This window comes from Tripterygium wilfordii, chromosome 2, assembly GCF_013401445.1.
Source record: "Tripterygium wilfordii isolate XIE 37 chromosome 2, ASM1340144v1, whole genome shotgun sequence".
Classification (NCBI taxonomy): domain Eukaryota; kingdom Viridiplantae; phylum Streptophyta; class Magnoliopsida; order Celastrales; family Celastraceae; genus Tripterygium; species Tripterygium wilfordii.
The window spans coordinates 7,032,900-7,049,241 of NC_052233.1; the positions used below are offsets into that span (position 1 = coordinate 7,032,900).

Below are 16,342 nucleotides of genomic sequence, written 5' to 3' on the forward strand. Positions count from 1 at the left end.
AAGTCCTTGGGCTTTTTCTGGACTTGTTTTTTAAAGCACATAACAAAAGCAGAGGGTTAGAGGGCCAAGCCCAACAATATGCTATCAGGGCCATTGTTTTTGTTTTTTTGTCATAACCGATGGGTGTTTATTTTATTTTTCATGGAGTAGTTGGATTGGGTTAGAGAAAACAGGGAAACTGAGAGATGTTGCTGGCCATAAGATTCCTTTCTCCAGTTCAAAATTTTAAGAAAACTATGAAGACAAGTAATAAACAATGGTGATAATTGCAACCTAATCAAATGATCTTTGTTTGATTATAAAATTATTTAGTGGCAGGCCGGGAGGTTTTGATGTCCTTGAACCAACAAATCCTCGACAACAATTGTTTTAACTTACTGAAAAATGTTCAATTGTTTATAGTTGGATAGTTCATCAACAACTAAGTTTTAGAGAGAAAAAAAATCGTTGGTTAAAATAGTTAAGTTAGGTGTTTGAATCTCTTAAGCACATGTGCATGGGAAGTAGCAGATTCTATCACACTCATACGATTTGACGTTATTTATGCACTGAGTTTCGACCCAGGTTGTGCTGCTTTTGATGGATTCCCCGTCACTAAAAAAAGTAATAATAATGAAGTTTCAGCCATTTCTGGAAGATTGAAGGGACAAACATCTCGATTTATCAGTTTATTACAACAAAGAGAACGGAAAAAGGCTGAAGATTACTGAAGCATATGATATATTTATGGAAATGAGAAGCCATTCACAGACATCCCTCCGTCAACGCAAACAGTCTGTCCTGTTATGTATGAAGCTGCAGGCATACATAAGAATGCCGCTAACGAAGCCACCTCCTTTGGCTCCCCTGTGCGTCCCATAGGAGTTCGAGAGATAACAGCCTCATTAAACTTCTCGTCTTCAAAATACTACACACACAAAAAACAATATAGATCTGAAATGACACCAATATATTAGGCAAAGAACAAGTTATATATATATATATATGAAGATGAAAATGAAAATTACAGCTTTAGTAAGCTCTGTGATGATGAACCAGGGAGCGACAGCATTGATTCTGATATTGTCTTTTGCCCACTCGCACGCCAAATTCTTTGCAAGTTGGATCAATGCTCCTGCAAATACCCCAATCAATCTTATTAATCATCCGTAGCTTCTGTATATGAACAGCAGCATTCAATAATGAAAACCATTATTGAAAATTCACCTTTGGTTAGTCCATATGGACTACCAACGCTTACTGAGACAACACCAGCAACCGAAGCGATAAAAACAATGCTCCCACCTCCTGAATTTCTCAAAAGAGGATAGGCAAGTTGGGACAAGTGGAAACCAGATTCAAGATTGGTGTTCATGATATGTGAGAATTCATCTGCTGTGAATTCTGTTGTTGGTTTCGATAATACTGTCCCCGCGTTGTTTATCTAGTGCCATCAAGAACAAGAAGTAAGAAAAACTGGGTCAATGGAATTTTCATCACCAAATCTTGTGTGTGAAGAGTGATACTTACAAGGATGTTGAGTTTTCCATTGAACAGAGACGAAACAGAGGCCATTAGATCTTCTCTTTGGGCTCGAAATTTTAAATCACAGACTGAGCCAGTCACTGGAAAACCCTTTCTTTCCCATTCGCGCAGGCATTCATTAAGCTGGGATTCATTATAAGAGCATGTGTGCACAGTTGCTCCAAGCCCTGCCAATTCCTCCACTATTGCAAACCTGCAGGTAATCAGAAGTTGTGGGTCAAAAAATACGACAACAAATTAAGATGAAACTTCAAAGCATCAGCAACAAATAGAGAGAAGGAAGAACCCAATTCCGCTGCTACCGCCAGTAACGAGAGCAGTCATTCCTTGAAGAGACCATCTACCATCCTTGCTGCTATTTCCAGCCATGTCTCTCTGTACTTCCTTCTCTGACTCTTTCTGGTGTCCACCTGCCCTGCTAAAGTAACAATTGTTCAACCCAAACACCTCTATGCTCCGTTCATTCCCTCATTTACACGACAGACACCCCTTCTCTCATCCATTACTTCGGTCGATCATCTATTGGTTCTTTGAATTTCTTCAATCTATCAATCATCATCAATCATCAATCAATCTATCAATCTATATAACTGAGGATCCACGAGGCTTTTCCTTAATTCATGGTGTCACGTGGACGTCTTTACAAAAAAACATATATAGACAAAAGAAAATTTTAAAATATATTAGAAAACTTTAAGACCCACAACCACACACATAAATATATTGCAAAACTTTAATACCCACAACCACATTCATACACTTTAAGACCCACAACCACACTCATACAGTTAATAGTATTCAAATAATTTTAAAATTATATTGAATTGTATGAGAATTTAATGTTTCATAGGAGTGATTTGATGTTGTTTTGGTTTCTCAAAGGTCATGTATTGCTAATTATGAGAGTCTTTTGATATTACTCAATTAATGAAATTCATTTGTAGTATTTAGTTTGAAAACATTTTGTGTGTTTTTGGCATTAATTACCATCATTTTGTGGGAATTTTTGTGTGTTTTTGTAGTATTTAGTTGATGTATTGTGCATATTTAGAGTTTGGTTAGGTTTAGTAGTCTGTTTGGATTGCAACATACACAACATGAGAGGCTTTTCTCATGCTGTATTGTTCTAATATGTAAGTAAATTCAGGTCATTTGGTATTGGAACATGTAAGTGGTGACAGGAAATCACGGTAGAATTCAATGAGTTGTTGAAGGTCAAAGTGATTATAGGCACAAATCTACCAGTCATACATAACATTTCAAAAATATAAATTCAAAAATCTTATTCTAAAAATATTAAGAATTTTATTCCAAAAATATCATTTCAAAAATACTACTTATGCTACATTGTACTTCTCGATATTAAATGTCACTTTGTAGAGATTGTTGTACTAACCATACAATATTGTCTCATAAACATGTCTTTGGTGACCTATAACACTTTGTAGATACTAGCGACGCAAATAAAAATTGATAAACTCTTAGCATACTTATTCCTTATGCATCAAATTTCTTACACCCTATTAGAAAAATTTTTTCTTAGCAAATTAAAAAACGAGTATTGTACATATTTTATCTTCATCTCACAATCATCTCTATTTTCTACAATTAAAGCTCTACTGCTCTTCATGTTAACAAAGTATCGAAAAACTTCCACACATCTCTATTTTCCAATTAAAATATGTGCCGCGCGAAGCGCGGGCATGCAACTAGTCTATATATATAAAACTAAAGCCACAAGTTTGCTTAGCGTGATTCAAGGAGCCACGTGGAAAAAACTAAGGGAAAAACATGGTTCTAAAAAAATATTAAAGCCAAATCAATTCTCTATCATTATGATTCTCCCACCTCAAGTTTATCTCATAATTATCTTCTTATCTCCTCCCCGATTCATGCACCAAAAGGAGATCAATTCATGGAATTTGCTGTAATAAAATTAAATTTAACATAGGAAAAACCAGAGAGCAAAAAAAAGTGAAAAAAAGGAAAATTTGACAGCATTAATCAATCGTCAATCATCAATTTAACTCTTTGTGAAGTAAGTTGCACTTCAAACTTTGTCACTTTTAAAAACCTTTTAAAACCTTTTAAAAGGTATTGTAATTATTTGTTCATCTCACAATTATCTCCATTTTCTATAATTCAAGCTCTGTCATTTATCATGTTAACAAAATATCAAAAAATTATCAAAAATCTTTATTTGTCAAATTAACTATGGGTCGCGCGAAGCGCGAGCATGCAACTAGTTTATATATATATAATGGAGGCCTTAAGGATGTTTCCCCTTGAATTGTGGAGAATACCAAAGAGAGGGGTAAAATGCTTTCCCTTAATTATGGGGAAATCATCAATGCTAATAATAAAGACCCACCAAAAATTAAATAAACATAATATTAAAGATGTTAATTATGGGAAAATCAATGTTATTTCAATGATAATCAATTAAATGTGCATAATACTATTAGGAACAACAAAAAGTGATAAAAGACGTAAAATAATGAAAAATAACGGCTAAGTACCAATCAAATGTGCATAAATACTAATAGGAACAACAAAAAGTGATTAAAAAATGTAACATAATGAAAAGTAACGACTAAACAATTGAACAATCATAATCATAATCATATAACTAAGATAAGTGTATTACAAAATACTGAAATGCTTTAGAAGCTGTCACATCTGCTTCTGTATGGCTCAAACTCTTGCCACATGTAATAAAATAAAATTAAATTAAATTGAAGTTGTATTAAGAAACGCTTTCAATCATCACGCATTTTCCGCCTCATGTGATCAATCATATGTTACAATTCAATAATGTCATGTTATATATAGCAGTGCTATTATCTTGCTACTGAATGTACTCACATTATAATTAAAATCTTTGTGAAGTGTATTGCACTTCAAATTTGATCACTTTTAAAAACCTTTTAGTTTTACCTTTTAGTTGCGTGAATAAATGGGGACACATATTTTCGCTTTGTTGACACTACTGAGTACTCAGGTTTAGAATGAAATTCATGATTTGTCCATTTACTACTATGCATAGAATGTTGTCCATACACATGTTCTTGGTGACTTTTGTCACTTTGGAAAAAAAAGCAACGCAAACAAGAATTGCTAAACTCTGAGTATATTTTTTCCTTATGCATCAAATTTTTCGCTCCCTTTTAAAAAATTATTTCTTATCATATTGAGAAAAATGTATTATAATTATTTATTTATCTCACAATTATCTCCATTTTCTATAATTCAAATTCTATTGTTCATCATGATAACAAAGTATCGAAAAATTACCAAAAATCTTTATTTTCCAAATTAATTATGTGTCATGCAACTAAAACAACGCAAACAAAAATTGCTAAATATTACGTTCGTTCATGGAAAAGTGGTTTGATGTTGTTTCAGCTTCACTAAGGTCATGTATTGTTAATTACAAGAGTCTTTTGATATTACTCAATTAATTAAATTCCTTTGTAGTATTTAGTTTGAAAACATTTTGTATGTTTTTAGCATTAATTATCATCATTTTGTGAGAATTTTTGTGTGTTTTTATCATTTTGTGTGTTTTTGATGTATTTTGTGTGTTTTTGTAGTATTTAATTGATGTATTGTGCAAGTTTAGAGTTTGGTCAGGTTTAGTAGTCTGTTTGGATTGCAACATACACAATATGAGAGGTTTTTCTCACGCTATATTGTTCTAATGTGTAAGTAAATTCAGCCCATTTGGTATTGGAACATGTAAGTGGTGACAGGAAAGCATGATAGAATTCAAAGAGTTGTTGAAGGTCAAAGTGATTATAGGCATAAATCTACTAGTCATACATAACATTTCAAAATTATAAATTCAAAAATCTTATTCTAAAAATATTAAGAATCTTATTCTAAAAATATAATTTCAAAAATATTACTTATACTACATTGTATTTCTCGATATTGAATGTCACTTTATAGAGAATGTTGTACTAACCATACAATATTGTCTCATAAACATGCTTTGGTGACCTATAACACTTTGTAGATACTAACGACACAAATAAAAATTGATAAACTCTTAACATACCTATTTCTTATGAATCAAATTTCTTACACCCTATTAGAAATTTTTTTCTTAGCAAACTAAAAAAAAGGTATTGTACATATTTTATCTTCATCTTCATCTCACAATCATCTCTATTTTCTACAATTAAAACTCTACTCTATTGCTCTTCATGTCAACAAAGTATTGAAAAATTCTCACACATCTCTATTTTCCAATCAAAATATGTGCCGCGCGAAGCGCGGGCATGCAACTAGTTTATATATATAAAATGGATGCCCCAAGGATGCCTCCTCTTGAATTGTGGAGAATAGCTAAAAGAGGGGTAAAAAGCTTATCGGGAAAACCATCAATACTAATAATAGAGACCCACTAAAAATTAAATAAACATAATATTAAAGATGTTAAAAAATTAAATAAACATAATATTAAAAATGTTAATTATTGGAAAATCAATGCTATTTCAATGAAAACCAATTAAATGTGCATAAATACTATTAGGTACAACAAAAAGTGATAAAAGATGTAAAATAATGAAAAGTAACGGCTAAGCACCAATTAAATGTGCATAAATACTAATAGGAACAACAAAAAGTGATTTAAAAAGGTAAAATAATAAAAAGTAACGGCTAAGCAATTGAACAATCATAATCATAATCATATAATTAAGATAAGTGTATTACAAAATACTAAAGTGTTTTAGAAGCTGCCACATTTGCTTCTGTATGGCTCAAACTCTTACCACATGTAAAAAAATTAAATTGAAGTTGTATTAAGAAACGCTTTCAATCATCATGTCTTTTCCGCCTCATGTGATCAACCATATGTTACAATTCAATAATATCATGTTATATATAGCAGTGTTATTATCTTGCCATTGAATGTACTCGCATTATAATTAAAATCTTTGTGAAGTGAATTGCACTTCAAACTTTGTCACTTTTAAAAACCTTTTAGTTTTACCTTTTAGTCGCGTGAATAAATGGGGACACATATTTTCGCTTTGTTGACACTACTGAGTACTCAAGTTTGGAATGAGATTCATGATTTTTCCATTTACTATTATGCATAGAATGTTGTCCATACACATGTTCTTGATGACATTTGCCACTTTGGAGAAAAGCAGGCAATCAAGAATTGTTAAACGCCGAGCATATTTTTTCCTTATACATCAAATTTTTTGCTCCCTCTTAGAAAATTATTTCTTAGCATATTGAGAAAAAGGTATTGTAGTTATTTGTTCATCTCACAATTATCTCCATTTTCTATAATTCAAGTTCTATTGTTTATTATGGTAACAAAGTATCGAAAAATTATCAAAAATTTTTATTTTCAAATTAATTATGTATCGCGCGAAACGCGAGCATGCAACTAGTTTTTGAAAATAACTCACCCATTCGCCTGTTAAGCAGTGGATTCAATTTCTACGATTTTTTAATACCCCTATTTTCTTTTTCTTTTCTTTTTTTAAACAGAAATTTGGAGAAGAGGAAGGAGTCGAACCCATGAACTAATGGATGAGTGATCCTTTATATGTAATGTGATTGACTGATTGTCGTTCAGTAAACGACTCATTTGCTAATACCCCTACTTTCACAGCATGATTAATTGATATTTAAAATAAAAAATCTTTCAGAAGAGAAAAAAATGCCTACGATTCTGATCTTTGGGACTCTTATTTTAGCTTTTAAAGTTGGAAAGAGGAATATTACACTTTGGGGGCTTCGAATTGAAATAAACTGTCTGTTTGGTTGTGGCTCCGTCATGCCAAACAGGCAAAAATCGTCAACGGATCTGTTCATGGGTCCTACATTTTTTATATAAAGTATTATTATTTAATGATTTAAATATAATTATATTTTAATAAAAATTATAAATTAATTATATTTATGCATTTATAATTATTATAACAGTAATTTAATATTGAAATAAAATAATTAAAATTTAAAAATACAAATAAAATATACTTTTAAATTAATAATTATACTTTTAAATTAGTAATTATAATACAGATAAATATCTTAATTTTTATATAAAAATATTTAATAATGTATACTTAAAGTAGTAATACATTTAATAATTACAATATATTTTATTAATCAAAATATTTAAATTTTATACTTAACATTAATTTTATTAGTAAATTTTATTTATTAAACTAAATGTAAGGTTAATAAAAATAAAAAAATATTATAAAATCATTATATTTAATAAAATAATTATTTTATTAGTTTTATTAATAAAAATAATTATGCTTAAAAATTTATTAGATTAAGTTTAATAACAAAATTATAAAATATAATATTATAAATTTTTTTTGTACGGATTATAATACTTTAATTCAACAGCATTTCCGCTAACATTAATTTTTAGTTCACCAAACACCTCACAATATATTTCACAGTTTTAAGCTCAGCTTTTTTTCTACAGCATTTCCACTAGCATTGAAATCCAATCTTTCCGCTCTACCAAACAGAGCCAAAAACACAAAATTGTGATAAATTGAAATTGTAGGAAAAGCAAAAGCTGATGGCTACGCGATTGGTCGGAATTATACATTGATAACTTTATCACAAATATGTAGGCACTAGAATATGTTTCTTGTGATACTCATTTCTATTAATGGAGTTTTCAATTTTATCATGCGTCATAAACGAAAATGTTAGAAATTCTAGTGTTTTTGTGGCACTGAGATTTCTAAATATTGAGATTGACGTACATGATACATATAAAATCCTGGTCTTCACATACCTCAAATGATCCATATAAAATCATATGCGTTTATTTCAGTATTTGAAATATTTGAAACCAAAATAATAAGATCCGTAAAACTGTTGCACCAGAAAAATGTATTGGAAAGACACCCTAACGGCCATGGAAAATAATTGTGTTTGTGTCTGCGAATACTTGATCCAACTTGACATAAAAAAAATTTGCAGGCCCAGTTGATTGGTTCTTCAGTAAGGCCCACATCAGTTGTTGGGTTAACTGCTCCATTTTTAAGTGATTTTTTCCGACTCACACTTTTGAAATTCTTAAATACCAAAATAACAAAAGAATCATTTTATTTTTAGTAGTCTTCGATCTATTACTATTGCGTATTAATTAATAATTCGATTAATTGGTTTGAGGTTATTCACAAAAAAGATTTTTCTAAATTGCACAAATTAATATTTAATTTTTTTATTTGCAAGAAAAAAAAGAAATAATAATAACGAAGAAGTGCATGAATTGAGGGGTTTGAACGTGCGGGTCACAAGGGACCAATTGCACTGGGTCTACGCCAACCCACTTCCCGATGCTTGCTCTAAAGAAACCACAAGCACGTGAGGCGTACTAATTTAAAAATACCAAGCATGTGTATATATTCTTAAATCACATAACCCGGATTCATTTCACACGAGTAATTGTGTTCGGTATTGCTAGGTCTTACGTGGCTAATCGAGTTTTTGTTTGTTGGTTGGTATTTTTGTTTCGTTTGAACTTTATTTGGCCTCAATTGCCCAATTTATTAGGTAACTTGGTCTTTGTATGGACTGTACTTAGTCTTTGTTTGTCATTCTTTGGAGAATGGGTGCGTGCTATTAGTGAGCAGTTGAGTTCACTAGGCATGTTTGTTTGTGAAGTTTCTTCTTCAATGAAGTTCAGGGTTATAACCCTTTCAAAAAAAAAAACAAACGATTTGGCTTAATATAATTAATTGAATAAATTTTGGTTACATTAATAAAATTAAAGACATGAAACAATCATTCTCTTGACTTAGTTTTGTCCCGTGCATTGTGGTGGAATAGAAATTCTGGTCACCAATATGATACACATCATATTTACCATTCCAACAAGTGGCTCGGGTGTCACTTCGTATCTGTTAAGCTACATGAATGAATGAATTGTATTTTTATAGACAAGCATATGTCTGATTAGTCTTCTTTTGTATGTGTGATTGGCATATATACACATATATACATCAAACTTCTTATTAAAAACAATACACATCAGTTTAAAATTTTATTTGATAAATAATATGGGCCACATTATTCCTTCATTTGGACACATTTGCTGGACGATTGCATCAGGGTTGGCAGATCCACTCTCATTAAGCACCTTACAATTTATGAAAGACAAACAGAGCAAGATCAACCACGAATTAATGACAACAACGTCAAACCAAACAACAAGTAGATGGATCGTTCCCAAATCATAAACATTACGGGAACCATAAACATTACATTCCTAGAAATGGATAAACCACAGGGTAGTAGATCTTAGAATTGTCTTACAATCTAAGGGAATGAGAAGCCATTCACAGTTGTCCCTCCATCCACACAAATAGTCTGGCCAGTTATGTACGAAGCTGCAGACATGCAAAGAAATGCCACCAAAGAAGAGACTTCTTTCGGTTCCCCAGTGCGACCCATGGGGGTACGAGAGATTACGGCCGCTCCAAATTTTTCATCATCAAAATACTGCAAGCACAACGTAACAAAGCAAAGCAGAGATGTTCATCCAATTAAATGGACTTTATTTTTTTGTATTACTAGACATGAGACATCGAAGGGATATATATTACCGATTTGTTGAGCTCAGTGATGATGAACCAGGGAGCAACTGAGTTAACCCTTATATTATCCTTTGCCCACTCACAAGCCAAATTCTTTGCAAGTTGGTTCATTGCCCCTGCAAATACATTAAAAACCAATCAACTTACAGCCTCTATTTTTAGATTCACAAAAGAAAATATCACCTTTAGTTGCTCCATATATAGATCCAACACTGAGTGACACCACACCAGCAACAGAAGAAATGAAAACTATGCTCCCTGATCCTGAACTTTTCAGAAGAGGATGGCCAAGTTGGCATATATGGTAAGCTGATTCAAGATTGGTGCTCATCATGAATGAATAGTCATCCGCTGTGAACTCCACTGTTGACTTCCGTATGTTTGTCCCAACATTGTTCACCTAGATCCACAAAGATTTGGCAAAACAAACCCAAAAACAGATTAGGAATTACTCTGTAAATCTTGCTATGTTTACATTTATGTGAGTGAGACTCACCAGTATGTTAAGTTTTCCATTAAACAGAGTGGAAAGTTGAGTCATTAGATTCTCTCTTTCAGGTCGAGATGCTAAATCACAAACCGAACCAGTAACTTGAAATCCCTTACCCTCCCACACTCTTAAGCATTCCTTCAGCTGGGATTCATTTCGAGCACATGTATGGACGCTTGCTCCTAGTTTTGCCAATTCCTCCACCACTGCAAACCTAGTACCAGTTTGTAGCAAATAGCAATACATATCATACAATAAACCAAAAAGGCCCTGATCGAACCTTGTAACTCCAAAAGTCCTTGAAAGACAAAAGTTGGAGTCAATATTTCAGGGTAACGGGAACAAAATTAAAGTAAGAGAAAAATCATTGAAAGGAAAGAAAGAGGAGAAGAACCCGAGTCCTTTAGTTCCGCCGGTGACGAGAGCAGTCATTCCTTGAAGAGACCATCTAGTGTCTTCCCTGCTTCCAGCCATTCTTGCTGTCTGTGTGTACTCGCCCCCCTAACAAATGAATCTTAACGGTTCATGTAGTGGTATCAAGGCAGTGTTTGGTGGGCCGATTCCCAAAGCCGTACCGCCTCACCAAACACAACAAATTTGAGGGTGGCCCCACCCTCAAGTTTTGATTTTGGGATGGTAGCAATGCCAAAAAGGTATGGGTCCCATCCCTTAATTCCCTTAAAGTGAATTATTTGTATTTTTTTTAATTTTTATGTTTTGTGGGTCCCAAAATTTGATATTAAATATTATATATTGATATTAAATATTGATAAATTAATAATTATACTTATAAGTTGATAATTATATTTATAAATTAATAATTATGCTTATTAAATGGATATTTAAATATTAAATTAAAGTAATTATAATTTTTACATGATAAATTATACTTATAAATTAATATTAATACAAACAAAATATATTTTACACAACTTAACCGCTAACAATAGTTAACAGCTTTATCAAACACCTCAAAGCTTATTTCAGATCTTTAAACTCTGTTTTGTTTTTTCACAGCTTAATAATTAACGTTGAAAATCAACACAACTGCTATGCCAAACACACACTTTATGGTATGGGTCGTATGGCCATGAGAGGTTGACGCCATCATTTTTAAAAAAATTTATAATAAGCAAACTCTCTCTTACTCCTTTTTTTTTTTTTTTTCATTTTCTTTGTCAGTCGGTCCGATTTAAATCGGTTAGTTTACCATTTTTGATGAAACGGTTCCAATAACCAACACTAACAAAGTATATGCGGTCCGATCAGCGGATTAATATAATTATAACTAATTATTAACCGGATTGGACCGTATATAATATTATTTAATATTTGAATATGTCTAGAGAGAAGTATAATCGTGTTAAGGGAATCGTTTACCGTGGAAAAAATTTTATGTTGAGTCAACATGACACATGGGAGTGCACGAACTACAGGAGAGTTTCCATACGTGAGGATGGCTGTAGAGAAACTTCCTCTCGTCAATAAATGAAGATTTGGATTTAAATTCAAACTACGAGATCGAGAGGTATCGTTGAACTCAAAATTCAAACAAAAGTTCAAATCATATTCGGGATAAGAAAATCCCAATAGAAGCACTCTGCAGCAGGTAGGGGTGGAAGTTCAGTTATTCGGTTTGATTTTAGATAAACCGAATATTTTCGATTTTATATTTAAGTAAACTAGACCATTTATTTAATCTGACAATAAAGTTGTAGCCACGTGTACACTCCAAATTTAGAACTTTATTTTGTTGTTACAAATTCAAATTTCAAACCATGTTTAACAGAGCCCTCTCTTCCCATCCTCTCTGCCCCTGCTACATTTTTCTCTTCCCTTCCTTTTTGCCATTTCTCCTCGTCTCTAGTCGAAGGCGTAACATGCCCAATTGCCATTTCTCCTAATAATTGATCCAATTTTTATCCAAGAAACACAAGAGAAACCAACCCAGCACCTGTTATTGAATAAAGGCATTGCCACTAACAGAAGCAATTCCGATGGGCATGGGAATAGCTAAGGAATTTCGATGGGAATGGCAACTGTTGTGAACCGCACAAATTCCACAAGTAATAGAGTGAAGAGTAAATTATAGTTCTCACCAGGATATATTGACAATTTAAGTAAGTACCAATTATAATTAAATCCTACATTATTTGGAGAGTCGAATAGTTGGATTTGATTGTAAACTAACACTAAAACAAGTAAATTTAAAAGCAATTAACAAGTGAAACACGGATTGAAATCAATAATGCAAATACTATGGCACTTAATGTCACCACCACCTATCCAATTAAACTCTCTTGATTTGTTAATCCTCAATTCTCTATTCAATCATTGACAATCGATTTCCCTTTCATATTTAATGTTATATTCCTAGATATATCAAAAGTGTTTTCAACAATAATCCTTGTTATTCCTAACAATTGGATTCAAATATCAAAAACATATTAAGAACAATGGATAATCACATAGCGATTGCATAGGTCATGCTCCTATATTCCTATGGTTCATGCAACTTTGTCTATCTATTGATTTAGTAAACAACGACGTGTGACTTATCTATGGTTTGAAGAAACCATAATGTGTGTCACATTCCTATTAATGTACAACAATTCTATTCAGGGGCGGAATCAATATCGAATATTAGGGGGTGAAATTTCTTGGGCGGTGACCCCGAAATTTTTTTTTGGGTGACATTAAGATAAAAATAAAAATCATATCCATAAATTTCATAAAACTATTACAATTATTATTTCCGAGTTATCATGTTTGAGTAATATTGCATAATAACATCATTGGGAACTCGATCAAACACTTATTTCTTAATGTGTGTAACTAGACAATCATTGAGCCACTCATCTCTTATTCGATTTTGCAATCGCTCATAGATGAATTTGAGAAGAGAATTATTGAATGGAATGAAACTTCTCTTGTTTGATGGACATAAGAGAATCACGGAAAGAAAGAAAAAAATACTTGAGCAATATCTCGGTCCTCTCTCTACCCATTTTTAAGAACTCAACTCCATCTTCAAGTTCAATCAAAATTAAGGGTAAAGGAGGGAGAAAATGAGTATTGAAGTATCAAGTCTCATCTTCATGGATCCGTGTATGTTTTTTCTCATGTGTAGTGTTCTTTGAGCTTTTGATTGTAAAGATTATGAAATTCCACGATCTATGATCATAAACGAAAATGTTAGAAATTTTTGTATTTTTGTCGCACTGGATTTTTAAATGTTGAGATTGACGCATGTGATACATGTAAAATCTTGGTCTTCACATATCTCAAATAATCCAAATAAAATCGTGTGCGTTCATCTCAATATTTTGGATACTTGAAACAAAAACAATAATATCCGTAAAACAGTTGCATCAGAAAAATGTATTGGAAGGCACCCTAATGTGGGCCATGGAAAATAATTGTGTTTGCGTCTGCGAATACTTTTTTTTTTTTGAGTTACAACTAAAGTAGATATAATGCTATACTAAAAAAAATTGACATAAAAAAATTGCAGGCCCAGTTGGATGGTTCTTCTCCGTAAGGCCCACATCATTTGTGGGATTAACTGCTCCATTTTTAAGAGATTTTTTCCGACTCACACTTTTGAAATTCTTAAATACCAAAATAACAAAAGAATCATTTTATTTTTAGCAGTCTTCCATCTATTACTATTGCGTATTAAATAATAATTCGATTAATTGGTTTGAGGTTATTCACAAAAAAGATTTGTCTAAAATGTACAAATTAATATCTAATTTTTCATTTGCAAGAAAAAAAAAAATAATAATAATAATAATGAAGAAGTGCATGAATTGAGGGGTTTGAACGTGCGGGTCACAAGGGACCACGTGCACTGGGTCTACGCCAACCCACTTCCCGATGCGTGTTCTAAAGGAAAACACAAGCACATGAGGCGTACTAAATTAGGAGGGAGTAGAAGGATTTTCTCGGTATCTAAAGTGGGAGAAGATGGTGATATGGAGGAGATGGTGTCAGATGTTGTTGGTGGTGTAGGTTCTGGAGGTGGTATACTCGTGTTTGGTAAGGAAGAAGGGTTAGATGTACGTGTTGTAGTAGGTAAGGGAGAGGAGGTAGGTGATGGTGTTTCTGTAGGAATGGGTATGGTGTCTACGAGTAATGGGTCACTAGCAAGAGAATGAATAGGTAAAGAGGCTTGTGGTGGTGAGTTAGTGGAAGAGTCCGAAATGGTATTGAAAGGAAAAGTGTCCTCACAAAACTTGACATCACGACTGACAAGGAATTGTTTGGTTGTCAGGTTGTAGAGTTTGTATCCTTTTTGGCCTGTGGGATAGCCCACAAAAACACATGTATGGGCACGGGGGTCAAATTTATGAAGATGGTGAAGGGTAGTTGCATAGCAAAGACAACCAAAAACTCGCAAATGATCGAGAGAAGGTGGACGATTATATAGTAATTGGAATGGTGATTTGTTAGAAAGTATTGGGGATGGAAGCTGGTTAATAAGGTAAACGGCAGTCATGACACATTCACCCCAAAAGAAGATAGGTAAATGAGATTGGAAAAGTAGTGCACGGGCAACAGTAAGAATATGGCGATGTTTGCGCTCTACAACTCCATTTTGTTGTGGAGTGTAAACGCAAGTACGCTGGTATTCAACTCCATTAGTTTGGAAAAAATGTCGCACGGAAAAAAATTCAGATCCATTATCCACTCGAATGGCTTTAATTTGAGCATGAAATTGAACTTGGACAAAAGTAAAAAAGGATTTGAGAAGCTGTTGGGTGTCCGATTTATGTTGCATCAAAAAAAGCCAAGTACAACGAGTGAAATCATCGACAATGGTGAGAAAGAAACGTGCCCCTGAATGTGTGGGAACTTTGTGAGGTCCCCAAATGTCACAAGGTATTAAATCAAAGGGAGCAGTAGTTGATATTGAACTTGTAGGAAAAGGTAGTCTGGTTTGTTTGGCCATGGGACAAACAGTACAATTATGATCAAAAGAGACTTTATTAGATGACAATAAAGAGGAAACTAATTTAAGGCGGGAAGGTGATGGATGCCCAAGTCGCATGTGCCATAGCTTGGATGGACGAGAAACTTGATTTGAGAGAGGTGTTTTGGGTAGCGGGGACATGTAATAGAGACCACCACGCTGTTCACCCTTGCCAATCATCTTCCCCGTAGCCAAGTCCTGCAAAACACAAAAGGTGGGGAATAAGATGACACAACAATTGAGAGAATTGGTGATTTTACTAGCAGACATTAAGTTTACATGAAAGGAAGGAACACATAACACTTTGTTTAGTGTGATGTCTGGATTAAATGGTATGGTTCCAGTGGACGTTATAGGGGCAGAAGAACCGGTAGGTAAATTGACAAGAGGCAAGGATGATTTTTCTGTAGTGGTGAAAAGTGTAAGGTCAGGTGTAATGTGATCAATGGCCCCACTATCTAGAATCCATGGCTTGGTAAACACAAAATTAATTGAGGCAACAGAAGAAGTAAACAGACCTGCGGCTTTTGCATAAGCATCGCTATTACCCGAGGAGTGATTTGAATTCATTATGGAAAAGACTTGAGCCAGTTGTTGGAGTTGGGTTGTAGAAAGACCATGAAGGGGATTAGCCGAAGCAGGTTGTTGATCTAGAGTCGGGTTTTCACCATGGAAGTTGAATTGGTTTGATGAGAAAGAGGTAGTGTCTGCTGCATGTGCAGTAGGAAAACCACACGAATTCTTGGAGTGTTGTCCTTG

At 33.3% G+C, this 16,342-nt stretch overlaps 2 protein-coding genes across 2 annotated transcripts; both read right to left on the reverse strand.

Annotated features, from left to right (window-relative positions):
• Positions 1-607: 607 nt before the first annotated feature.
• On the reverse strand, positions 608-2,055 carry LOC120006489 (tropinone reductase homolog At2g29330-like). The gene is made up of 5 exons (XM_038856545.1): positions 1,811-2,055; positions 1,510-1,717; positions 1,207-1,423; positions 1,008-1,114; positions 608-907 (listed from the first exon to the last, which is right to left on the reverse strand). The coding sequence occupies exons 1-5, from the start codon at positions 1,891-1,893 to the stop codon at positions 725-727; spliced, it is 798 nt and encodes a 265-aa protein (XP_038712473.1). The 5' UTR covers positions 1,894-2,055; the 3' UTR covers positions 608-724.
• A 7,576-nt stretch (positions 2,056-9,631) lies between these two features.
• LOC120006496 (tropinone reductase homolog At2g29170-like) lies at positions 9,632-11,215 on the reverse strand. Its single transcript, XM_038856556.1, has 5 exons — positions 11,003-11,215; positions 10,615-10,822; positions 10,302-10,518; positions 10,128-10,234; positions 9,632-10,023 (listed from the first exon to the last, which is right to left on the reverse strand). The coding sequence occupies exons 1-5, from the start codon at positions 11,080-11,082 to the stop codon at positions 9,841-9,843; spliced, it is 795 nt and encodes a 264-aa protein (XP_038712484.1). The 5' UTR covers positions 11,083-11,215; the 3' UTR covers positions 9,632-9,840.
• Positions 11,216-16,342: the final 5,127 nt, after the last annotated feature.

Bases quoted from the DNA above. Each gene is read 5' to 3' on its own strand.
- LOC120006489 (XM_038856545.1), bottom strand. From the start codon at position 1,893: ATGGCTGGAAATAGCAGCAAGGATGGTAGATGGTCTCTTCAAGGAATG. The intron at 1,718-1,810 runs GTTCTTCCTTCT...GATTACCTGCAG, and splicing joins GGCGGTAGCAGCGGAATTGG to GTTTGCAATAGTGGAGGAAT. The intron at 1,115-1,206 runs GTGAATTTTCAA...GGGTATTTGCAG, and splicing joins TCCATATGGACTAACCAAAG to GAGCATTGATCCAACTTGCA.
- LOC120006496 (XM_038856556.1), bottom strand. From the start codon at position 11,082: ATGGCTGGAAGCAGGGAAGACACTAGATGGTCTCTTCAAGGAATGACT. The intron at 10,235-10,301 runs GTGATATTTTCT...ATGTATTTGCAG, and splicing joins TATATATGGAGCAACTAAAG to GGGCAATGAACCAACTTGCA. The intron at 10,024-10,127 runs GTAATATATATC...TTGTGCTTGCAG, and splicing joins TCACTGAGCTCAACAAATCG to TATTTTGATGATGAAAAATT.